Raw genomic sequence first — 24,985 nt, forward strand, 5'->3', positions numbered from 1 at the left:
ATTCCTTCCACATCAATACGATGGTAATGTTTTTCCCTTTAAATTATCTTCCTTGTTCCACAGTAATTGCCAATTTCTAATTAGCAGACACTAATAGTATGTTGCAAAATGTACCCCATTCCGAACTGCAGGAAAAAAAACCAGGAGTTTTTCCTATTAATTGAGAGAAGCAAAAACATCACACACCGGAGGATTACTATAAAACGTGGATCCGTTCTGAATTAAATATCTCAGATGGCGCTTCCCTTGCTAGTCCCAATTGCGCTATAATCTCAGAGAACTATCTAAAATCGGTTCGTTATTGGTTTACGATAGTAAGACCGTATTGGAATGGTTTTCAATTTTCTCTAGTGCTCCTCGTAAAGTAGGAAAACTATTGTGTCTTGTTAGAAGTTGCTAATCCATTTCACTGAGACAAAAATATTCAAATAAGAAAATCTAGTATATTGGAGCGTTTAAAGCTGACTATACCGCAAAAAAGTTTGCAAAGCAAAATTTTAATGTCTTTGGTCATGTTTAATAAAATTAAAAGTTTCGGAAGTTCTTACAATCTGACATATGTTAATGTACACTGCAAATAATCAAACACTTTTTGAACAATATTTGCACACGTACACTTGTCCCCTTTTTAAGAACACTTTTTCCGGTCAGTTTTCAAAACACTTCTTGAAACACTGTTCGGAACATGTATATCCTTTTTAGCTAACTTTTTGGACATTTCATGGATAGTGTAAAATAATAGTTTTTGAACACTTGCGCTAAACATTTTGTGTCACACGTTTTAGTACAGTTTTTAGGATATTTTTCGGAACAATTACCGATCACTAATATCCACCCGGAATGTGTGCTACCCAAGTATAAAAGAAGCTTATAAAAAGAAAAAATACTCACTAAATTCATTTTTGTTGAGACTGCAGGCTTGAAGATAGGTTTAGGCTTTGAGTGAATATGATTATTAATCTGCATTATTAGAATGAAAATTTAAAATGTAATGGCATCTCAAAACCAACTGAATAGTTTACAGCGAAATGACAAACGAGCAAAAAATGCAGCACCAAATTGTAGTATGAATCATATTTACTACAGAAATGACAACTAAATTTGAATTATAAATTTCCATAAGTAAGTTTTCAAAGCCAATCAATAATGTAAAAAGTAAACAAAAATGTGTCAAAAAACAAATGGTTATATAAATTAATTTAAAGAAAAAATAAATCCTCAAGCACAAAAACTTTTTTTTTACTGTCTATAAATCTAATTTGTTTACGTTCCTACTACTTAGCTACTCAGTAATGCAATGAAATTCTCTAATAACTAAACATTTCTGTGAAACAACACTGCAAAGATCGAATTACTAATTAGTTAGTATTTAGTTTTTCTTCCTTATGCAAAGTACAGGAGTAAATGCATTAAATTAAAAAAAAAATCATTTGCATTAGGCCAAAAATTTCCATTTAACTCTTTCCCAGATGTATGTTTAGTGTTTTCGACCCGTCTGCAAGTGCATATGAATGTACGTGCAATCAAAATGCCCGTTTTAGATAATTACTGAATTCATTATCACGAGTTTTCTCGTGACGTCAGTAAGTACGTATGTATCAGAGGTGAATTTGTAAATGTTCCAGTACCAGAAACCCTAATGATAAATGATTGAATAACGATTTTTGACCAGTTTTGTGTGGAAGCGGAATTATTTTTCTTGAAAAGTAACGGCGTTGCAGTAAGACCAAGCACGAATTCACCCCTGGTTTTAACTTATCTCGCGCAACTAAAATACTGTATGCCGTAGTAAGTTAAAATTTTGTATGTAGACTGAGTGGAGTCTGGTTGTGCATCTCCGTTTTTGCTGTGCACAGAGGTTCCAAAAGAAGCGTTTACACTTTTTCTTTTTTGAACCAAATCGGTGTAGTTTTCAATGACGACTAAGAAGCATATTTTTCTCGATTACGTTCGATTTGATCGAATTCTATGTACCAGTCACGTAGCGAGACATTTTCTTCTGGGTAGAGTAAAGGAAATTTCTGGCTTCACTTTTGGTTGATGAAATTCGTTCAAATCGAATCATCAATTATGTTAGGTTGAATGTGCCTCTGAAATGATGTTATGCATGGACGCGCACTTGGTGAAAAACTGAGCAACAAATATTTCACTAGTTACTCTTTTTAAATTGTTATTTCATTATGATTTTTTGGAAAAATTACTTCTGGAATACAATTGTTTGAAAATCCAATCATTAGGTTGATCAAAAGTTATTAAACGTAACTTGCTTTCTATTAATGGCACATTCAACTCGATTGTGTTCAATCCGATGGAATGCTACCTACCAGTAGCGTAGTGAGAAATTTCAACTGGATGAGGCAATGCAAATTTTTGGCTGCGTTATTGGTAGATACAATCTTATTCGATTGGATCGAATTATGTTTGAGTTGAATGGACCACTTCAACTAAAAAACTTTCAGTTGTACTTGATTTTTTGCAATAGTGCGATTTTCTTTAAATAAAAACACTAGTTCACAGAAATTCCTGGTCAAGCTCGCTAAATTATACTTTGAAATACAGAGTGCTGTTTAAAAAGTTAAATTGTCTCAAGGAAGAAATAAGTTCCCTAACACAGCTAAAACTTAAAACACGCATTTAATTTACATTTTAAACTCATGCACTTAGAATCTCTGAACTCCTATTTTGCAGTTTACTAAACACATCTTGCCGTAAAACAAAATATTTTTAAAGTTAACCTAATTGACATAAATACACATTTTAAAATTTACATCACATTGCTGAAAGTAGTATTGCGGAATCCTTATCGTCTTTGGGCAAAAGTTTAATTAATTGAGTGTTGTTCAACTTTGACTTATTTTGTTTCAGTCGAACGTTTAATTAAATTTAGTGTGGTAGGTTCATTGTTTCAAAGCTTTTTAAAATAGGAAAAACATGAATTTCAGTTTCAAATGTCTGGAAATTTAAATACAAACGACGTCAGGAAAAAGTCTTACATAACTGAAGCTTGAACAGAAGTATGTTCATTTCTTTTCAATAAAAGGAAATCTTGAAACGCATCTGCAGAAATCGTTTGCAGTTTTACTACTCAACGGTCATTTAACTCAATATTTTTTTAATTACTTTATTTGACACATGTACAGATTTTAAAATTTTCATCACATTGCTGGACAGTTGTATTGCAGACTCCTCGTTTTTACAAGCAAGTCGATTCTACTGTAAAATTCCATAAAAATTTAATTTATAAAAGCTATTTTTTAAAATTTATAAACTTCATCAGTTAAACACAAATAATACATGTCACCTTTAACACTAAATTCGCTTGGATAATATTTTTCTAGAATTATACCCCCCCCCCTCCTCCTTTCCCTTTTATCATCAAATATAGCTGAAATGTTTTTAAGATATTTTTTTTTAATTTACGGAGAGATTCTCCGAATGTCCTTCCTCTAACGTCTTTAAGATCAGCTTGAAACTATACTTTGAAAATTAAAATTTTGAAACATTGAGGTTGGATATCCCCTTAAGTCCCCTAAAAATGTTCTTAATTGTTCACCTCTGAATAGTTTTCGGAGGGGATCACTCATGGAAACTCTTACCCTTATAGTTTACTAAAGACCAATCTAAAATTGCAATTTTAAAACTCCAGTTTAATTCATTTTTCTAGACCCCCCTCCCTCGTTTTCTCACCTTTACGTCACTCAAAGACACCTTAAACGTTATTTGAAAAACATCAGCTTCAACAAATATCTCGGGAAGGTATCCCTACACCTTTTTTCCGAACATTAAAAATATGGCCTAAAATTGCGTTATTAAAGCTAAAATTAGATTTTTTTTATTAAAAGCCCTGAAAATTCCGAGTATTCCAGTATGTGGCCCCCTGACTCTCTCTTTTACAGTGTTAAATAGTTTGCATGAAATATATGTATAATATTGAAATATTTCTTTCATATCTGCAACAGAATGAACTTCTTATTTATACAATACTTAAACGTTTTTCTTCAAAATTTTCATCATGTTATTTAATTTTATTTCATCAAGTTATACATTTTTCTTAAATAGGACATGGTCATTTTTCAAAATATAAAAATTTTTTTATTAACGTGTCGAACAGCAGAACAGCAAACTAAAAAATTGATTTAAATAAGGCAAAAAAAAAAAAAACAGGTAATTTCTCAGAATTATTTTCTAAACCAGTGGTTTTAAACCTTTTGTTTCCCAGTCCTAATTTTGAACAATTCCAGGCCCGATATATGTACTGAGACACACATACATTTATACAAGCTATATAAGCTTTAGTAGTTTCAGAAATCAGATCAAGATAGCTGATATAACTTTTTGCATGTATTTCGAGCTCAGAGTAGAAATTTTAAACATCATTTTTTTGCTTTACTATGCATTTGTGTTAAATTTAAATGGTGAGACTCAAATTTCATACATTTATAAAGTGTAACAAATAACAATTAAGGTTAGTGATCCTTGTTCCAAGCATAATCGACGGACAAACATCTGGATTACAATAATTTTAAAATTTAGTTATTTAAATTCTTCTACAACTTAAACAGTATGATGAATAAAAGTTTATTTAAAACAAAATGTGAATGCTCAGTGATGTACAAGCGCTTAATGTACAAATGCTAACGCATAATGTACACAAAATATAAAGCTCAACGATCTGCTAAGTCAATTTTCAAATGTTTAAGCATCATGTAAAGAATAATAATGGAAATAAATAACTTGCATTAAATTATTCCAAACCAGACCAAAACAGTTACAGATGAAAATTCTGAAATCGACATCAATGTTTACTAATACTTTCTGCGTAGCTTCGCAGAATTTGGCACACGTGATGAAATACGTCACAATTTCGTAGCAAAAAGTTCTTTCAATTAAGTTTATGAGTGAGGGTATTGAAAAAATGTAACAAAATTTATAGTAAAAATAACGTCATTAATTTAATAGTGTATACATACAGTATATAGTACAAACAACCAATCTTCATCTAGCCATTCTCATTGCAGCAAAGAAAGCAATGATTTTACAAGTGTGCCCAAATGTGACCAATCATGTTTTCAAATGTGTTGACGAACCATCTGCTACCTAGACTCGTGTGTTGGCACTCGAGGTTCAGTATCCAGAACAAATTCGGAACAATTTCTTTCTGACGGAGCTTATTCAGAACACTTCATAGCGCACATTCCCATATTAGGATCACTTTTTCTGAAACAAAGTGTTCCAAATTGTGCAGGTTTATTTGCAGTGTACTTGCATGTTTGCTAAATTTACGATTACGTACACTGCAATGCCATTTACGCTTTATTTGAAAAGAAAAAAACATGCGTTTTTAAGCATTCCAAGTATACAATTAAATATAAAATTTATTCCATTAGTTTTGTGTTTATAGCGCAGTTCATTGCATCTATTGCAAAAATATGTTTTGAGCATACAAAGCTCGTTCAGACGAAAATGTCATTTACGGATACTGTACAAAGTGCTTTATGATATTTTACGTTTTCAAGTTTCAGAAACAAAAAACATCACTTTTCTGCATTATTTTGAAATAAATGTACCGCTAAGTTAACATTGAAAAAAAAGGAAACCTCAAGAGACTTGAGAACAGTTAGCTATTTAAATTAAAATTCGAACTAAGTTTGAAAAACCAAAAAAAAAAAAAAAGAATATGAAATTGGGTCGCTAAAAAATTAAAAGAAAAAAAAACAGCTGTTCGTGTCCTGTTAAAAACCATTTTATTTTTCAAACGTGAGCGGCATTCTCTCTCATCATGTGTGTGTGTTGGTGTACCGATATAGGATACTACAAGAGTTTTTGACCCATTTCAACATAACTTAAAACTTAGGTTAAGCACATTTCCACACTTGCATTTTAAATCAGTTTTTATAATGGAAACTTTAAAAAAAAAGCAAATGAATATTTTAAAATATTGCGTTTGGAGATGGCGTAGATACTAAATGTCGGACATTCTAAATTGAAAACACACACACACATTTTTCCCTCGACAGACACGTTGCAAGCTTTAGAAAGTTTTTTATTGGATTTGATCACTATTACGATATTCATTCTGCTTTCATTTTCTCCTGCCTTTAACTTTGAATAAGTATTTCCCCGCCTTGAAAAAAAAAAACCTTAGCTATACATGTATGAATATGCCGAAGCATTTTCTAAAATCTAAAAAATAAAATGGTGTATAAAAAGAGAAAGAAACATTATCGCTTTGAAAATTTCTTACTTTTCATGCGAGTCGTATGTTGAAACCAATATTTTCCAAGTTTAACTACCCGCTTCCTCCCCCCCCCCCCGAAAAAAATATATAATAAAATTAGGTATTTTAGAACTCGTATCTTTCAGCTGAAAACCTGAAAACCTACTAATATGTTTGAAAACCTTTTATAAGTTGAAAAATTGATGTTAGTCTATTCCATTAGTAATATTATCATCTGCAATAAAAATAAAACCTTTCAATGCAAACTATTTTTTTCAAAGTGAAATAAAATAACATATAGTAATATAATGTATACCATTATGTTTTTGAAACACAATTTTAAATTAATACATCATAGTTATAAATCTACAAAAATATGCTTCTTCGAAATATTTCAGTTTCAGTATCATTAGTATACCGACTGGCAATCGATTAGCACATGATATATTATCGTGTCTTGTTTATAGTGAACTAAAACATAAATTGAAAAGTTTAAAGCAATTATTGTCAATATCATTCAATGTTTTTTTTTCTACAACCCATTTCCATTACAAATATTTCATATTGGAAAATAAATGCATAGGGGGGTCACTGAAAAAAAATCAATTCTTTGTTTGAAATATTATGTTTTTTATCCGTAAATATGATTAAAAAATTATTTTCTAAAGCAAATGTCGCGATTTTTTTTTTCAAAAATTATCAATGCTCGGCAGCTGGATTTAATTGAATCAATTGCTTATAACTATTGAATTAAAAACATTAAGTCATTGACTCCTGATGTGCTTTATCTCGTAAGTTGAAACGCTACATATATGATATTTAGCAGTTTTCTTTTTTTTAGTCAAGATAACTATATTTGTATTATAAACAAAGTTGAATTAAGCACGCAACGCAATGGAATTACGCTTAACAAATATGTTAATATATAGTTAAAATATATAGTTAATTTTGTCAGAAAAGAATCAAATATAAAATATATTGTGAAGAACTGAGTAATAACAATCTTGCCCCAATGTTGAGGTAAAAAGACGTGAAGCCATCAAAAAAGTTCACAAAACCCTACATTACCTCCTAAAAAGCAATTTGAATTTTCCTAACTTATGTTTGTCGAGTCGAGAAATTTAACAAATATTGCTTGCTTACCTGAAGTTTTTGACGAAACTAAACAGCAGTATGGCAATTTCATAACCCATTCATTACATTAGAAATTTATTGTTAGGACGACAGAAAATAAAAATTATCAATTTCTGAAAAATTGGTGCGTGAAGGAACCTTTTGACGATTTTTCCTGAAATCATCGTTCAAAAATCTATCAGAATTAGTTTTGTTGTGCAATCACTTTTTTGGTTGCAGACAGATTTTCAAAAGGAAAAATTAGCACAATTTTTACAATTCCTCTATTCAACAATATAGGGTAACACGTACTAATAAAATTGCTTTAAAGTCGACCAAACACGTTTTACAAAAGAAAGTAAAGACACTATGGATAATAAATTTCACCAATAATGGGTAAAAACGCGAAGCTATTAGAATAATTACAAAAGTTTTCAAGTTGCACTTACTTTTACGACACTTTTCTGGCGGATATTTCATGTAATATTTTTCGAAGTACTTTTACTCATCCTAACCCTGATTGGAACTCGAAGGATCGATCAAAATCGCATCATCTAGAATTTATTTCAAATGGCAGCGTTTCTAAATATGAAACTATAAAAAAAAAGAAAGTTGAAAAATGTTAAAATTCCGGAATTATTTGAAGTGAAGAGGAAATGTGTCGTACGTCGACGTTTCATTTTGGTATTTCGTGCGAGTTTCAGATTTTTTTTCCATTCTAGAATTAAATTATACGCCTCCTCGGGTTTAAATTTTGATAAAATGATGTGGCGTTAAAGAGTTTTTCTTTTTTTTTCTTTCGTTCATTTAAAAAAAAAGAAAAATGTTGTGCAATATATTTAATTTTGAAAAGTTTTTAACGTTAAACCATTTGATAGAGATATGAACTCAATATAAATATAGAAACATACCTCTAAACGTTACTTACATTAATCGGTACGTGAAGCACATTTCTATTCGGAGCACTGAACTCTTTTGTAAAGTAGTACTGCAATAAGAACAAATCAAAACGAAAAGGCATTTTACACAAAAAAAACTAAAAATGTTAAAAAAAAGAAGAAAAAACTAATGCCTATTGCGTAAACTCTAATTATTATCATGCAGAAAAAACTCTGACTTGGCATCAAATCAAATATTAATTACTTTCTCGCAACCCCCTGTTACAGCAATGCTAAACGATGTTCATGTTTTACGCATTTTGAAAAATTACACCAGCCAGAACGTCTTTCTTGTCCAATCACAGGCAGTCCAAGATACGTTGTTGCGGTAAGTTAAGGGGATGATTTTACTTTGCAGATCATAAGACTGCTTGGGACATTTTTGATACCACCACTAAGTCAAATAGATCTAAAGAGGATATTTATAAATCAGGATATTGCAGTTCGATTTTATCGCAAAATCCGAAGGCTGAAAGATATTGTACATTTTTAACAATTAAAAAATTGTATTATTTGCGGAAGTTTTATATATTTTCCGTATTTTTTTCTTAAAAACTGGTTTTTAGTTCAGTTTTCTTTTAGTTTCTGTATATCCGTTAGTTTTAGCATAGTAACGCAGTAAAAAGAGCTTGTACACATCTTAACATTTATGTAGTAAGTGACATTAAGTAGTAACTCTGCAAAAACTTTTTTCTAACGTGTTTCAAACAGCATAATATATAGCTTTATTTTTTGTATTTATTCTAGTAAAACCTTTAGATGTTCGAATCATAAGCCCGCCTCACCATCTATCGGCTGGAACAACTGTCATGCTGGAGTGTGAATCGACTGGATCAAGACCTGGAGCACTTATAACGTGGTGGAAAGGCAGTCAAAAAATTCAGACAGGAAACGAAATTATATCAGATAACGGAAATCTTACCCTTAGCACCTATACTTTTGTTCCCACTGCTGATGATCATGGTAAAAAGTTCACCTGCACAGCTGAAAATCCTTCTTTACCGCATAGCACTATCGATGAAACAAAAACAATAACCGTTCACTGTAAGTACTTGTATTTATGTTTAGATACCACGTTATTTTTAAACTCTTCATTCCACAGTGAAACAAAATAGAGTTATGATTATTTTTAATAATTATACATTTTTATATTTTTATTAATAATTCATTTATTATTATTACTACTCATCTCGACTTTTCATTTCTGTATTTTATAGTCAGCATTTAAAAAAATATTTTTTTTCTATAATGGTTTTAATAATATTAATAGTGTAAAACATAGTCATCGTCGTCATCATTTATCATATAAGTTTTAAGTTTCGTTAATTTTGTTGCTAAAAAATTACTATACAAATTTGCATGAGTGGATAATAATTTTGTCACTGTTTTACATCTGTTTCCTAATCGCAAAGCCTGTTTGAATTAAGAAACGAAGTGTGTAAATATTTCTTTAAGCTCCTTTTTACAGGCACCCCTAAGACGCCTGTTGTAAATGTTATTGCGTAGTATCTCTATTATTAATCTTTTGCATTTCTTTACTGCTCATAACAGTACTTTTAATTGATTATTCTTTTGCTTTGATGTTACTACTTTATTCTCCTTTAATGATGCATTAATACATAAGTTACTCCACGTGTATATATTTTTTTCACGTCCGCGATCTAAATAAATATCACGTGTTTGTCATTACTATATCTTATTACTGTCCCACAAATTGCATTTGTACAAAGACAAGAAAGTTCACGATAGCAAATTAACTGCAGGTATAATTCATTTTTTTTAATTTCGGGACTAATACCTGAACCTGTACGATTGCATCGTTTTTTTTTTTTTTTTTGAACGTCGTTTGCGTATTTTTTTTTTTTTTTTTTGTTCCTTACTTATATCAAATGGCATTGGTGCATTTAATACATTACCACTAAGTCGTATCGTTGCGGTTACCTTAACAGAAATTATCATATTTTCCGTCATATTAAATCCTATGTTAGCCACTATTTCCAACAGTAAGTCCTACGTACTAATTGAAACATGATCATTTTCCGATTATTGTATTACGCTTTCGTAATTAAGTATTCATTGTTAAATTTAGTCTGTCTAAACAACGAAATATCTATCACGGAACAGTTATTTTAATCACTATTATTTATGCATGCTTAGAAATAAAAATGTATTTGCTTCCAGAAAGAGGATGACAAATCGTCCTAACACACATACACATTGCAGTTTCCTAAATATAAATTTACTTCTACATCTAGCATTTTAAAATCTTACTCATGAACAAAAAAAAAATTATAATTTGATTTTTTTACCTACATATGCTGATCTGTAAAAGTAGTAGTATCATTAAAAAATATCAAACAAAAGTGCTGTTATTTTTTATGTAACAACCTAATGAATGTGACATTTAATCCAAATTATTTGGCAGGTAATTTGATATACCCATTTCAATTAAGAACATATGCATACAAATCTTAAAGAATGCTTTAGAAACCTTAATTTTGGAAATTACATCATTAAAAAAGTGAAAGGGAAAGAAACAGATTTTTTGAAACACGAAAGTCTTTAAAATAAGTTGTCCTCATTTTGTTTTTAAAACGAAGTGCGTAACGAATTACTCTCATAATAGATCTAAACTTACTTCTTTAAACAAAACTTTGATGCTTTTGCAATTTCAACCTAACACTCTTTAATCCGAAAGTTATTTCATTATCAGTTATTTGGATAGAAAAAGAAAGGCAGTAGGTAAATATTTGTTCCTGAAGATTGGAAAGAAAATCTCATTTCGAATGCATACATTCCTGTTTAGGTAAGGAGATGTTCTTCGGCACAAATATTTTTGCTGAAGGTCGCTGGCACGTTTTAGATTGGATATCAAGTAAAGTTTCATTCATTGTTTTGAAGAATAGACTAGGGCTACAAGATTACGTTTTTTTAGCTACTGTAAATATCGCGTGTCATTTAAGCATTACACTACTAATTATATTTAAAATAACTTTGAAATTCTCATATGGATTTATATGGCCTAAGTGTAGAGTTAAATTAAATAAATTTCATTTTGAACAAGGAAAGAAGCAATTAGTTTGATAAAAAGGTAGTTGACAGCTTTGCTACGGCATACATTCAAGAAGTAAGATGTATACGTCTATTAAACTTAACTCTTAACTAGCAACTCTAAATTTATTTTTTATTTAAGCAAAGTAGGTACAATTATTGTGCTACATTTGTGCAAGACGAAGGGAAAAGGTGCCTTGCACATCATTTGTTAACGTGAATTTACAATGTCAGAAAACACAAAGTGCAGATTACTGCAGATACGTGTTTCGGTGTTACCTAGAACGCATTTTGCAATGCAAAAGAAATGAGCTTATAGATGAAAAGACTTCATAAACTCTTTTTTTTTTTTGGCATTAAAATAGGTGTTCCCGGTAACGCCGAAACGCGTGTCTGTAATAATCTTCAATTTACGCTTTTTGACGTTGTGATTTCTTATTTTAGTTGTTATGCACAAAAGTATTTATTTAAATTATATGGTAACTTGTTGCACCAGTTCAGGATGCATACCATTCGATAATGAATAGATAGATTGACATACTGACAGATGAACTGACATATAGACAGATCAATTGACCGATTTACAGATATAAATTACCACACATAAAAGCACTAATTCTGTTGAAACGTCGGCATAGCAAAGACATCCCGTTACAACGAAATTAAAAGAATCGCTTTTTTTTCGTTCAAGCTGAAATCGTGCTGCAGTGGAATTCAAGCAATACAATAAAAGTAAAACCAGAACTGAAAATGTGTTCCTTTGAAACGCATATTTCGTTGTATTGGTATTCGTTGTAACGGAATATTATTGCAAACTCAAATGATCCTTGTTGCCCCTGAAGCAATGTGACTGTTCATATTCTAACATTCGATCAATTTTGAAAATTGTTATTTAACATTAAATAACTGGAGTTTACATACTAAATCTAGATTGAAATGATTCGCAGATCTCCCTGAGTTGCGGCTAGCATTGGGAGCCAGTATTCAGTACACTGCTATCAAAGAAGGCAGTGACGTCTACTTCGATTGCAATATCCGAGCTAATCCTTGGGTTCACGATGTTAGTTGGAGATTCCAAAACAAGATCCTCTTCAGCAACACATCAGCGGGTGTGATAGTTAGCAATCAGTCTTTGGTTCTGCAGAGGGTAAAGAAGGAGCACAGGGGGATGTATCAATGTGTGGCTGTTAACTCTGAAGGCGAGGGTCGAAGTGAAGAAGTGCTTTTGGACGTTCAATGTAAGTACTTTTATATATCTGGTATCATCGAAAATCAGATTCTTAATATAGTCTTAGTTTCAAAGCTACAACTATATAAAGTAAAATAAAGCTAGTAACGTTCACTTGTTCTTCTCTACAGCAGCCATATAAACATGAATAAGCGTCCATAATTACGTCGATTTCACGTTCCCGACATTTATGAAAATATATTTAACCTTAATGAAAGAAGCAAGGGAAAATAGTCTGCAAGGAAAATGAAATTTAGTTTTTAAACTAGGCGTGTGATATAATTTTTTTTTAAATGTTCCGATTTGTAGTAGCATTAAAAAATAATTATTTTGGTTTATTTAGGTAAAATTGTAGAATTTCTGATTATTACCGTATATTCAGAAATATATTATAACCATAAGCAATTTATATTACTGCACGCTATAAAAATATGCCTGTTGATTCTTATTATGACTAAATAAACGTCCATAATATAACATTGCAGCTTACTATTAGTGTGTATTTTTGGAGGGACCTTTTGAACACTTGTACTCTCAGCCCCCTTCCACCATACCATTAGAGATTCCGGTAAAATCTCATTTAAACAATGCCGCTTGCTGATACTTCCTTAATTTTTTCCATATTTGTAGTTTAAAGCAGCATATTTTTTTTTTCCATTTCTCAAATATCTTGATGTTCCTGTATAAGCTCTTAATCCAAAAGGGTGACTTTGCTTTTTCCTAAAGGCAGTTACTTTACAAATGAATAATGGCTCGCGATGGAAAATTACTAATATACTTACTTTTTAAGTAATTACCTAAGTTACATTTGGGAAATAAACAAACTGTTTTTTCACTTCGTGATACTGCATTTGTTACAATTATAGAGTGAAATAAGTTTTAAAAAAATTTTAGCAAGAAAACTTTAAAATTCTTTCCCACTTCAAAAAACCAACTAAGCGTTTGGAACATTTGCTCGTAAAAATATACAAACATGCAATTTGAAACATATTTCTATTTGATGTGCTTGTAGAGAAAAATATGTACCTTTAATATAATCCAGATTGTCAATCACTGGTTTTAAAAATTGCTAAAACGGAAAAACTTTCCAAATTTAAAGATTTTAAAAATATCCTCATATTATTTGCTAAATTTCATACGATTTTTTTCCACTTAAATTTATTCTGCGTGTTGAACACGCGTCACTTGACTTTGAAGTAACCCATGCAACGAAGCTAGTACATTTATAACTATTTTGCAAGAAGCCTACTGAAAAAAAAAATCTGAAGTTGTTTGATGCATTGCGCATCTAATTTCCAAACAGTCCACAGTCTGAAGAAAAACGTAGTTATCAGTAACCGGATTCATGCATTTTCTTCGCATGTCTAGAAATATTGTTAGAAAACGCTTTCCAACCTTATTTTTCTTAATATATATTGCAAATATATCTAGGTATTAACATTACATAAAAACGCATAGCTAGGCTATGCCAACCTATTATGATTTTTATTTTTACATGTTTATATTAAAATCTGCTTGTTGAAAAATATATATTACTTTCGGTAAAAAACGGAGGTAATTTTTACTATTTTCTAAAGTAGTTGTTTAATCCCCAGATTCACCAGTTTGTAAAACAAAACCTGGAATAGTTTTGGGAGTGGCTAGGTACGAAACTGTGAACGTCACTTGTGATGTTGATGCCGACCCAAAAGATGTGAGATTTAAATGGACATTGAATAATACACTTGAAAACGCGGATCTACAAGATTTTATTTCAGAAGCCACTAGCAGCACTGTATTTTATACACCAAGGGCCATGCTCGGATACGGGGTTTTGCTTTGTTTCGGGTCGAATGATGTAGGAAGACAAAAGGAGCCTTGCGTATTTAGAATTGTTCCAGTGGGTAAGTACAGTTTAAAACACTTTAATAGTTTTTTTCCTCTTTGTTTAGCTCAGTGGTGTTTTTGTGCACATTCAAAAAAATAAAAATAAATAAATAAAATATATGCTTTCTTTAAAACACTTAGCATGTTTAAGTGTCAAAATGCGTTTGGAATATTTAAAATGTATTTTCTTTTGACAGTTTAATGAATTTTGCAATTTCATAAATCAAATTTTTTGCTTAGGTTTTACTTTCCTTTCTTACAAACGGAATATCACGTATTGTAATAACCCCCGGCAATTTGTCTTCTGTTTTTACTGTGTAATAAATATGTTCATCATTTGAAATGTGAGGGGATAAAAACTGATTTATGATTCAATTGTTTGTGATAAAAATGTATTTCTTGATTATCTTGAGTGTTGTTTTGAAATTCAGTATGTAACGATATTTCGCATAAAACTGAACTGCGCCAAAGATTGTACGGTTTTTTAAAAATATAGAGGAAGTGGTTTAAAAACGGGCCACCACTTTTATTTTCTATTTACTGATATTCCTGTTCACGCTAAAGAAATAATTTTAGTACCAATAAATAAAAACATTCATGAAAATGATCTTAGGGTTCAACAACCACTACACCAGTTTTAAGTGCTTCAAAGCTTCATAATTCAGAATAAAGCGAAAAATCACGTTTTTCAAGAGGTGGCCAAAAACGGGCCATTTGAGGGAAAATTATTTTATTGCTTAAAAACTAAATAAAAAGCAGAAAATGTTTATTCAAAAATTTATGACTAAATAAAAATCATTTATTTCATTTTATAGTTGCAGAAGTTATAAATGTAGTAAACCTTTTTTTTTCCATCCCACACATTCGGATGTCTAGACTTGTAGCAAGGAATCCACAATTCTCTTGTACTCTCATCTGAAAAGAATCTGTTGTAAAATATGCATACTACGTTGCTATCATCAGGTTTATCAAAAACAAGAACCACCAACTCGTCATCCTTGTCGTTGCCATCAGTAGGAAGATCAGTGATCTCCTTTTGAGTCCAATTGCTATCATTGAGACTTCTTTTTTGGCGTGTTGATTGACTTGAAGATTTTGGATGTTTTCTTTTTTCACGTGCAACTGATCCCCCGTTCACAATTTTTCGAGTACTGTCCAATGCACGCTCCACACTTTTCGCCAGTTTATCTTTGTATGGTGATTCAGTGATGATGCAAGTCTTGGCACTCTTGTGACCACAATTGTTCTTTTACTTTGAAATAATGGGGGTTGGAGATATTTCATATGGGACTAATTTAAGTCAATATATTAAGTTAAAAATTTCAAGCATCGAAAACAGCGTGTTTTAAAGACGGGCTACCAATGGTGGTCCAAGAACGGGGTAGCTCGTTTTTGGACCACTATCGGTAGCCCGTTTTTAGACCACTCAGTACTTGAAGTTTATGGTGTACTAAAACAATACTAAACAAACAAATATTTCAAATCAAATACATCAAAGAAAGTCCATATAATCTACTTTGTGTTAAGGTAAAAATCACTTTCCTCACTGTATAAATTAGAAAGATATAAATAAACTTGTACAAGCTTCAAAAAGTTTTGAGTTCTTCAAAAGCGAGTGTTTCTTGTAAAACAGTTCCTGACAAAGCACGTACTTAAGCTATCAAGGTCATTTGCTCACTACGCATTTGCTTCTTTCTGTTGATTCATTTGGTACCATTTTTATAAATAGACACAACCCTCTTCCCTTATTTTCAGCGGGTGGCCCGTATTTAGACCACTTCCTCTACTGTAGAATAGTACAGAATGTGCACAAGTGTTTCATATTTGTTAAACTGCTCAACTAATGAATGCCACTATGGTCAAATGTAACCCTTTTCGTTATTTTTTTTAAAGTATTTTTATAAATTTATGAATTTTGGCACTTAAACATTACATATGAGCTATACAAATTAAACTACTGTTCTTAAAGAAACAAATCCAATTTAAGAGATTTTTTTTTCTCATTTATGCTGCTGAACAACTGCTGTCTTGTTCAGGTTATTTTGTCCACTGAAAGCAATATTTAAAAATGTTTCCGTGTCCCGTAATCCTGTCTGTTTTGTGGCTTCGATTTTTTTTCTTCAATGTTATGAATAAGACAAAAGATGAAAAAATTGCTTTCATAAATACGTTGCTGCTCATCGTCGAAACAAATATTTAAAAAATAATAAAATCCACTTATTTATGAACTTTGACAGTGTATTTTCAAGAAAAAAAAGCAAATTTGTACTCTGTACTATAAACCATTTCGCGATTCACTTTTTAATTGAACAGTTTTAGCTCAAAAAAGTAGTACCCACACTAGTACCAGTCAAAATTTGAAATATTCTGGGATTTCTCAAATCGCATTTTGCATAGTATGTCTAAAAAGTTTCAACTTAGATTTTCAAGTGGAGCTTTCACCGGGGAAAAAATATAAACCGATGCCCTATCTGATTTATTACATCAAAAATCTTACGTCACATATGTCAATGAATTTACTTAACCAAATGCTGAAACTGCATTAAGTTAAATGAATAATTCTGGAGTGAAATTTGCCTTAATTTAAATAAATAGTATGAGTTGCTTCCTCTCGCATAAAACAATATTATGTTCGTTTAAGATATTGGTGTGCCATCTGGAACTGGTATGTGACAGATACAACACAGAATTTTTTTCTTAAATTTTGATTCAAAAGTATGATGTTGAGTTTCTCTGATTTGTTTTGTTAATGGACTTTTTTTTGAGTAACAATGTGGTATTTAAAATACTTTAAATATAATTTGTCAACTTTTCCAAAAAATATTTTAGAAAACAATGTATTCAGCGTTGTTTAAGCCATAAAACAATAGTTAATTTAGTAAACATACATAAAGGTCTAAATTCAATTCTGAACTGTAAAGAAATTTTTCCACCATTATTTTCACAAGATATTTTTTCGCTGTTAACGTAATATTTCGGAACACAAACTTGCACGGTACTAAAAATATCTGAAATTACATTTGGGAAAATAACAATCCATAATATCCAATAAAATCCATGTAAAATTATTTAACCAAGATGCTTCGAGTTTACTACTGAAGTCCTGTATAAATTGTTTGAATATTTTAGACATTACCTAAATATTTAATTAAACTGTAGCATTGTCTAATAAAACTTTGAACTGCTTGCTCCGTTAAATTAATTTCCAATTAAATCCTAAAAGGAAGCGTTCCCTTTCAGGTCCTCCCGCGGCCATGAGAAATTGCATGGTTACGAACCAAACGATTGATTCTCTATTGGTTCAGTGCGAACAAGGCCACGACGGTGGCCTAGCACAAACCTTTCACTTGGAAATATACGCATCAACGGATGAAAACCTAAGTGCCAATATTACTTCCTTAGAGAGCCCCATATTCCTCGTTCCCAATTTACGAATGGCCACCTCCTACATCCTCGTGCTATATGCGGCAAATGCAAAGGGCAAGAGCAATTCAGTTGCAATTGTTGCTTCAACACTTTTCCCGGCCGAGAGGAGAACAGGCAAGGATACATCGCCATTTGTATTTCAATTTGCACTTCTGAAGTGTAATTAGTTGCCTTATTAAGTTTAATTGCACTATCCGATCTACCGACTGGGAAAAAAAATACGTAAATATTTCTCTTCAGAAAGAAATGGGGAAAAATTTTATTGTACTTGTTAGAAATTGAATTTTGCTGACAGGTGACTATAACCAAACATTTTGAACTTGCAAATGCTTTATTTATAGCCAATACTTTACTTCTTAGCATTTCTCACCATTTTCTCCTGATAGTTTTGACGTGTATTAATGATACACATCAAACATTATTTTAATTTCTTTTTTCGTTTATAATTAATTGCTCTTTATGAGAAATTATTTTTTTAGTGTTCTTTTATTAGTTGTAATAATAACACCTTTGATTTTTTTGTTTTATTTTTTGTAATTAATTTTCGTTTCGAAGCATTAGCGTCGGTCATAAAACCATTACATTTCTAACTGATCTTGTGATTTTTGAGCTTTTTCTCGAACCAAGTTCGAGCGCAGAAAAAAAAAAAATTATATACATTTTATACAGACTCAGTTTAACCAAGTAGTTTTGCCCAGAAATATTTACATAGATATAAATCAGGTTCAGTTGTTTTAATTAGAGTTTTTCCGAGACTTGTATACATCACTAACACAACTGTAAAGCTCTTTAACGACGCGTTTTCCAAAACATTCGAAAGTGTAGTGTTACAAATAGATCATTATTCAGTTTCACGTACTCATATCCATTCTTCGATCTTAATAATTAGTTTTATTAAACGTTTATATGCAGTAAGAGCAGGTTGCTGAATAGTATGTCTAAAAATCCTAGTCGGTAGTGAAGATAGTATCTGTTGAAAGTTTGGAAAAAATGTAACTTTGAAATATCAGAGTTTGCTTTTGACTATCAGAAAAAGTAAAATCCAATCTCAGTTTCAATCATTTGATGTCAAAAACAATTTGAAATGCTAAAGATTTCAAATATTGTTTAACCCTATGCGGTTCAACCGAATCACATCAAATCTTAATATATTTTTTCATAGAAGTGCGATTCTTTTGTTCACCAGTGTGGCTTAAGTAGTGCAAATGACTGAGCAACATAAAAGTTGTTTGTAATGACACAAGGCAGTATTTCAGTCGAAGAGTCAAAAACCTATTTTGAAAATACAATAAATTTAAAAACAAAAATCCACCTTATCTTTGTTAAATACGTTATTCTGGGCACATAAATTATATTTCTGCAGGAAGTAAGTTGGAAGTAAAGGCTTTATAAATATTTTCTTTTTCACATAAGACTATTTAGTTTTTTTTTTTTCGTCCATCCGTGCTTTTTATTTAAATTAATACATAGATTGTGCATAAGTATAATTGCGCAATTATGTGTGTGTGAATCTTTTTCTGGAAACATTGCACAAGCTGTAGACAATCAAGTCAAACGCCAGCTCTGAGTGTGGTTTTTGTTGACAAAATATTTTTAATCAGTTTCATTACCTGTTTTGACTGAATGAAAAGCTTCATGTTTAGAGTATCGTTGTGTTTTATTTATATTCTTTCTCGCAACATAGTGTTTGTACTCTCCATTTGCATATTTTTAAAGATCTGAAATGCAATGATTAGTTATTCGTTTTTAATTTTTGATGTGACCCTATTGTGTGTTTTATGTGCTAAAATAGTGTTTTGGTTTGTTTTTGTTTTTTCCTCTGGATCCTTTTCACAAACATTGAATGTTAGTTTGGTGCTTGAATTTGCATACAAATATCACTGAGCTAAAATTAATCGCTTTTTGCATGTTTTTTATTATATGCTAATTGTCCTTTAGCTATTATTTTATCTGCATTCCCTTTTGTTTTAGCACTTTTCAGTAGTTAATTATGTGCGTGCTGGTTGTCAGAAACGAAGCCAATTATGAAATAAGAAATTTAAAAAAAAACTGCGTAAAACGCTTGGATTTTTAAGAACTGGTCCTTTTTAGTCATCAAGTGACTTTCCTGAGTTATTTGGTGAATATTTTACTTAGAAACTATAAAAAACAGGTTGTACCTTGAGTACTCTAAAGTGTAGAAAGAAGTTAAAAAGGATTAAATTTATATAGCTAGATGCATTTTTCTATGACCGTTATTGTAACGAAACTACATCAATGATTTGTAAAAAAAACATATTCATATATTACTTTTTAATTTATTGTTTCATTTTTTTCTCAAAATGTACATAAATTCACTAACATTAATCTGTAATGTGATGCAGTAAAAGGGAAACTTAATTTTTTCAGATCCTTTTATATTATCAAGCACAGGTTTTATTCACTTATTTCTTTTTTTTAACTTTTTAGCCTTTTAAAAATAAGGTGTCTCAATTTACGTTTAATTACTAAAACGTGTTTTTTCTCTGTAGTGAAAAGAAAACCCTCTTCCACTTTTCTTGAAGCTCAAATTAGACGTTCCCTCTTTCATCTAGCTTGGTAAATTAAGTGTAAACGTCATGTAGTATTATAGAAGCTATATATGTGCTGGGATCAGTGTGGGAGTCGTTTGTGTTACAAATTTGAATGTTTTAGCAAAGTCAAGTATTAATAGTGTAATAAAATTGGAAAAAAATATTTAAAAAATAACAATATATCAATTTCTACAAAATATCATGCTTATTCCTCGAACAATCATTTCGACGGAAGAAAAATAAAATTTTGTTAACTGCATTTATTTAATTTAAAAAATGACATGCTTGTACCAAAGAGCGCGTTAAAACTGTGCAGTAACTTTTAGTTTTCGCTTTTTTTTTTTTAAATGATTCAGAAATGCATTGTAAACATTAACAGACAGGCTATGATAGAATTGAGTGTATCTTCTCTTATAATGGAAATCGGTAATATGCAAAGGAAAAATATAGAAAAATCAGGTTTATTTTCTGTCCATTCAGTTGTTTGATTTATTTAATAGTTCACGCAGTTTAAGTCAGAATCAAGTTAAGATAATATCGTCACATCAGAACAACACTAAAATATCTAATCCCAGAAACAGTAACTTACCGTACTGTTGCTCTGAGGCGACGATATCATCAGTTGATCAGAGATATGTACTTTTACATCATTATTAAATGCATTTAAATTTAAAAAAAATAATTAAACGCCCTACCCAAAAAATGTGTTTTTAACCATTTAAAAATATCCTTGCAATGAGGGGGGTACTTTAACAGTGTTACTTGTTAGTGTGAAGTAATTGTGTAAAGGATTGAACTTCAGAATTGTGTGCGATAAAATTCTTACAAACAGCAGGCTTCTAGCCAAGAAGAACATTACAGAAATTTTGCAACAAGCTTTAATATTTGTACACGTTATTATGCATTAGCACCTCAGAGACTATGGTGCCTTCCAATTTGCTTGGATTAACCGGTTGGAATAAGTAATCTTTGTACACAGTGGGTCGAAACAATATATGAACCGGTGGTCTTGTTGTTCTTGTTGCACCTATTTAGAACCAGAAATACGTGTTTATGTTAACTCAGTATGGGTACATTTGAATGAAAATTTAATGGCTAGAAAATTCAAAATCAATTTAGGAAATCTTATTCCATACTTTTCAAATATTTGTTATTGTGAAATTATAATGAGTTTTTCTTTAAAAAATAGTAAAGATTAGAATGCAATTCAGTGAACATTTAATTAGTATACGATGAATTTAGTATTGTATGAGTTGCATAAATTATTACTCTCTATGAAACATCTATTCTTTAATATTTAAAACAATTTTGTATCAAATTTAGTGGGAGATCAAAACTGAAAAAATATAAGTTTCGAACTACAGTTTAAAATGCCAAAGATAGTTTCTCGTTTGATTTAATTTTTTATAATTTTCAAATCGTAAAATATAATCAAAAGTTTAAATCTAACATGTGTTGAATGAACCTATACATGTCTGAATTGTAGACATCATACCCTTGTGATTGCGTTTGACGGAATTCTTTTCTAATAAAGAATTCCGTGTTGTCAAGTTGTGAACTAAATTGCCGTTTTCACCTAAATGTGCTCCGAACAAGTGTGGATTCCAGGAGATTGGAGTATATTTTTCGAAAAGTTCTTATCAGCATTTTTCTTTTTCTTTCTTTTTTTTAAACTCACTTTTAAGTTCATTTTAATTACGTTCGGGAGCATTTTGAGACACTATTTTTTTTTCGATTGTTGAACAAAAATAAGTTTAAATGGTATGTTCTTAAAAAGGATAAATATTTTTAGAAATTTCTTTTTTTTTTACTGGAACTAATTGAAATATTTAGAGTAATGCTAGTGAATTAGTTAATATTGTGAAACTTATGTGAAGTGCTTAAAAATTAATGTAGTATTTTTCAAATTTAACTATTTGAAATTAAATTTATGCAAAGCATATTTCACGACAAAACATGATGCAGTAAATTTCCAACCTTTCCCAAAATTTAAATATTTAACGTGTCTCTCCTTCTTTTTCTCTCTATAGCTCTCTTTTAATTCAAAAATAAAGTAACTGATAAAAGTATTGAAAATAAACGTTGGAAAAAACGTGAAAAGGCAAACATATTGCAGGAAAATTACGTATATGTGTTTCGGGCCTTAAAGAACCTCTTTTTCAATGCAAAGGTATACTTTCGTATGTAAAGAGACGCCTTAACAGCTCATATATAATCATGACAATAAATATGCCCACAATACAGTTTTTGACTGTAAAAAAATCTACTTGTCCCACGAAAAAAAAAATGCTAAACAACTAAAATGCTTTAAACGATAGTACTTTCAATTTCTAGAGACTTTTTAAAAGTTTGATACTTTTGAAACAGCTTTTTTTTTTCTAAATTTTTTGTAACACAAATTTGAAGCATGTAATTAAAATTCTTTGTAGTAGAATTATTGATGAATAGTTAGTCGAATTCTAGTGTGAAAACAAATATAATGCGAAACGAAAAAAACTTATAAACGAAAACCAATGGAAATAAAACATAATCAATAAAAACACTCTAGGAATGTAATTTCAATATTTTAAAATTGATAATATATTCTACAATATGGAAAACATTTCGAGCATTCGAAAAAATAGTCTTTGAGCGAACTGTTGAGTATGTTTTCTGCGAAATTCACTAGGGACAGAAACATAAATATAAGTGTGTAGTTAGAAATACATTATGCGTGTACTTTTGTTCAATATCCTTTGTTAACAATTTACCCTTACGTTTGCCTTTACGATAACGGCTGAATATTTTATCTTTTTGCATGACTTTATTTTTTGCATGTACCCTAGTTATGTTTAATGTTCTCCTAAGGGGAAAAATATGTTTTAAAATATTTCCCCTATGTATGCAATAGTAAATACAAAATAGTGTGTTTAATTCTTTGTCATAACTATATGTTGGTGATTTCTTTATGCCTTGTGCTTTGAATAGTAGATTTAAGTAAATGATTTTTTCTTACAAATATTATTGCAGCTGAAGAAGGAGATGCAGACATTGCTCCAATGATTGGAATTTTAGTTGGAGTAGCGATCACATTAATACTATTATGCATTATTATAATAGTGGCAGTACGAATGAAATCCCAGCGGAAGGATAAAGGTACGTCAATACATAAAATATTTTTCACGATTTTAAAGAAATATGAAATAAATTCAAAGAAAAAATGATTCCCTAAAATTGCCCATTACCGTAAGTCATTTTTTTGGGAAAATATTTGTTAAAAATGGCAGTTTTTTGAAATAAAAATGTGTCGAAATGATTTCTTGTTGGAAATGAAAAGTAAATTAATTATACAATTTTGCTTATAATGAATTTATGATCTTTCCTTTTTTACCTATAATTCTAAAACTAGATCCGATAATGATGATTTGAGGTAAACACAACATAATTAATTAGAAACTGAAAAAGTGTTTCAGTCACTAAAATTTCTTTTAAATCAGTGTAATATTTTCATAAAGTTGTTCGTTAGGGTAACGGCACCAGTAACAGACAAGGGTCCAGTAACAGACAGTCATTTGGATTCAAATAAGTTTGGATTCAAATAATAAGAAATGAGGTGGATAAAACTGACGTTTGCTGTGAGTTATGAATACGGTGTAACCATCTAGTGTTATCAGAGTGAATTTTATGAATCCAGTTGGAAATTACAAGGAGTGGTGGAAGGTTATGAACAGACACCACGAGGTCAGCTGGTGTTTCATGTTCATTTGAATTAAATGAGACTTTAGTCCTAAAAATAAAGAACTTCTGCACATTTTGAAGAGAAGAGGATTTTTTTTTTCATTACTCACCCTCTCCTTATCCTATCTGATAATGGGTATCATCAGGCTTTTTGATGTCTGTTACTGGGGGGTAGGACCTTTTTTCGAAATTGAGCAAATAAAAATAGAATTAACTATTTCAGAGGATTCAGAAGCAGCCAAACGTTAGGTAAGAAATAATTGCTTGAGAGAAAAATAGTTTAAACATTCTAAATAAATTAAAAGGCTCAGAAAATTGAGTTTCCCTGAGAGCGATGTCTTAAGCATGTCTGTGACTGGTGTCGTTACCCTATAGTAAAACATGTTTTTCTATCGAAAGTTCAAATTAAAAGTATTAACTTTTTTCAAAAAAAAGAACTACTGATTTAGTCTCAAAACTATATTCAACTAAACTGCCGTGCTACGTACAAAAGTCGTATTTGGAGATTTCAAAATGAGGAATTTGTCATTTAAAGTTTTGCGCCTCCATGTATTTGATTAAGATACAACTTTTTCAGATTTTTTTAAAAATATTTCCCAGACAAATAACCCTTAAACATTGTTTTTAGGTGAAATATGTGCATAAATTACCACCCTGTGACCATAATTCAGTTTTGATAAAATCGCATAATATACGACTTTTGTGCTTTGCACGGCCGTATAACTAATACCGTTCTGCTGAAATAAAACGCTTCAAGTAAAACTAAAACCTCTCCCAGTTTTAAAACTGAAGTTGATCTAAGCGTCATTAGATGTTAAAAAATATACCATTTATTTATTTGTTTCTTTTTTTTTCTTTTTTTTTTTGATAAAGCCTA

General features: G+C 30.6%; 1 protein-coding gene across 1 annotated transcript in view; it reads left to right on the plus strand.

Annotated features, from left to right (window-relative positions):
• The window catches only part of LOC129223153 (nephrin-like), a 168,021-nt gene that overhangs the window by 128,884 nt on the left and 14,152 nt on the right, over positions 1-24,985 (plus strand). The window contains exons 7-11 of the mRNA XM_054857721.1: positions 9,016-9,312; positions 12,267-12,557; positions 14,143-14,430; positions 17,654-17,953; positions 23,401-23,526. Of these exons, the coding sequence (XP_054713696.1) occupies positions 9,016-9,312; positions 12,267-12,557; positions 14,143-14,430; positions 17,654-17,953; positions 23,401-23,526 (1,302 nt within the window). The remainder of the gene's footprint in view (positions 1-9,015; positions 9,313-12,266; positions 12,558-14,142; positions 14,431-17,653; positions 17,954-23,400; positions 23,527-24,985) is intronic.

This window comes from Uloborus diversus, chromosome 5, assembly GCF_026930045.1.
Source record: "Uloborus diversus isolate 005 chromosome 5, Udiv.v.3.1, whole genome shotgun sequence".
Taxonomy (NCBI): domain Eukaryota; kingdom Metazoa; phylum Arthropoda; class Arachnida; order Araneae; family Uloboridae; genus Uloborus; species Uloborus diversus.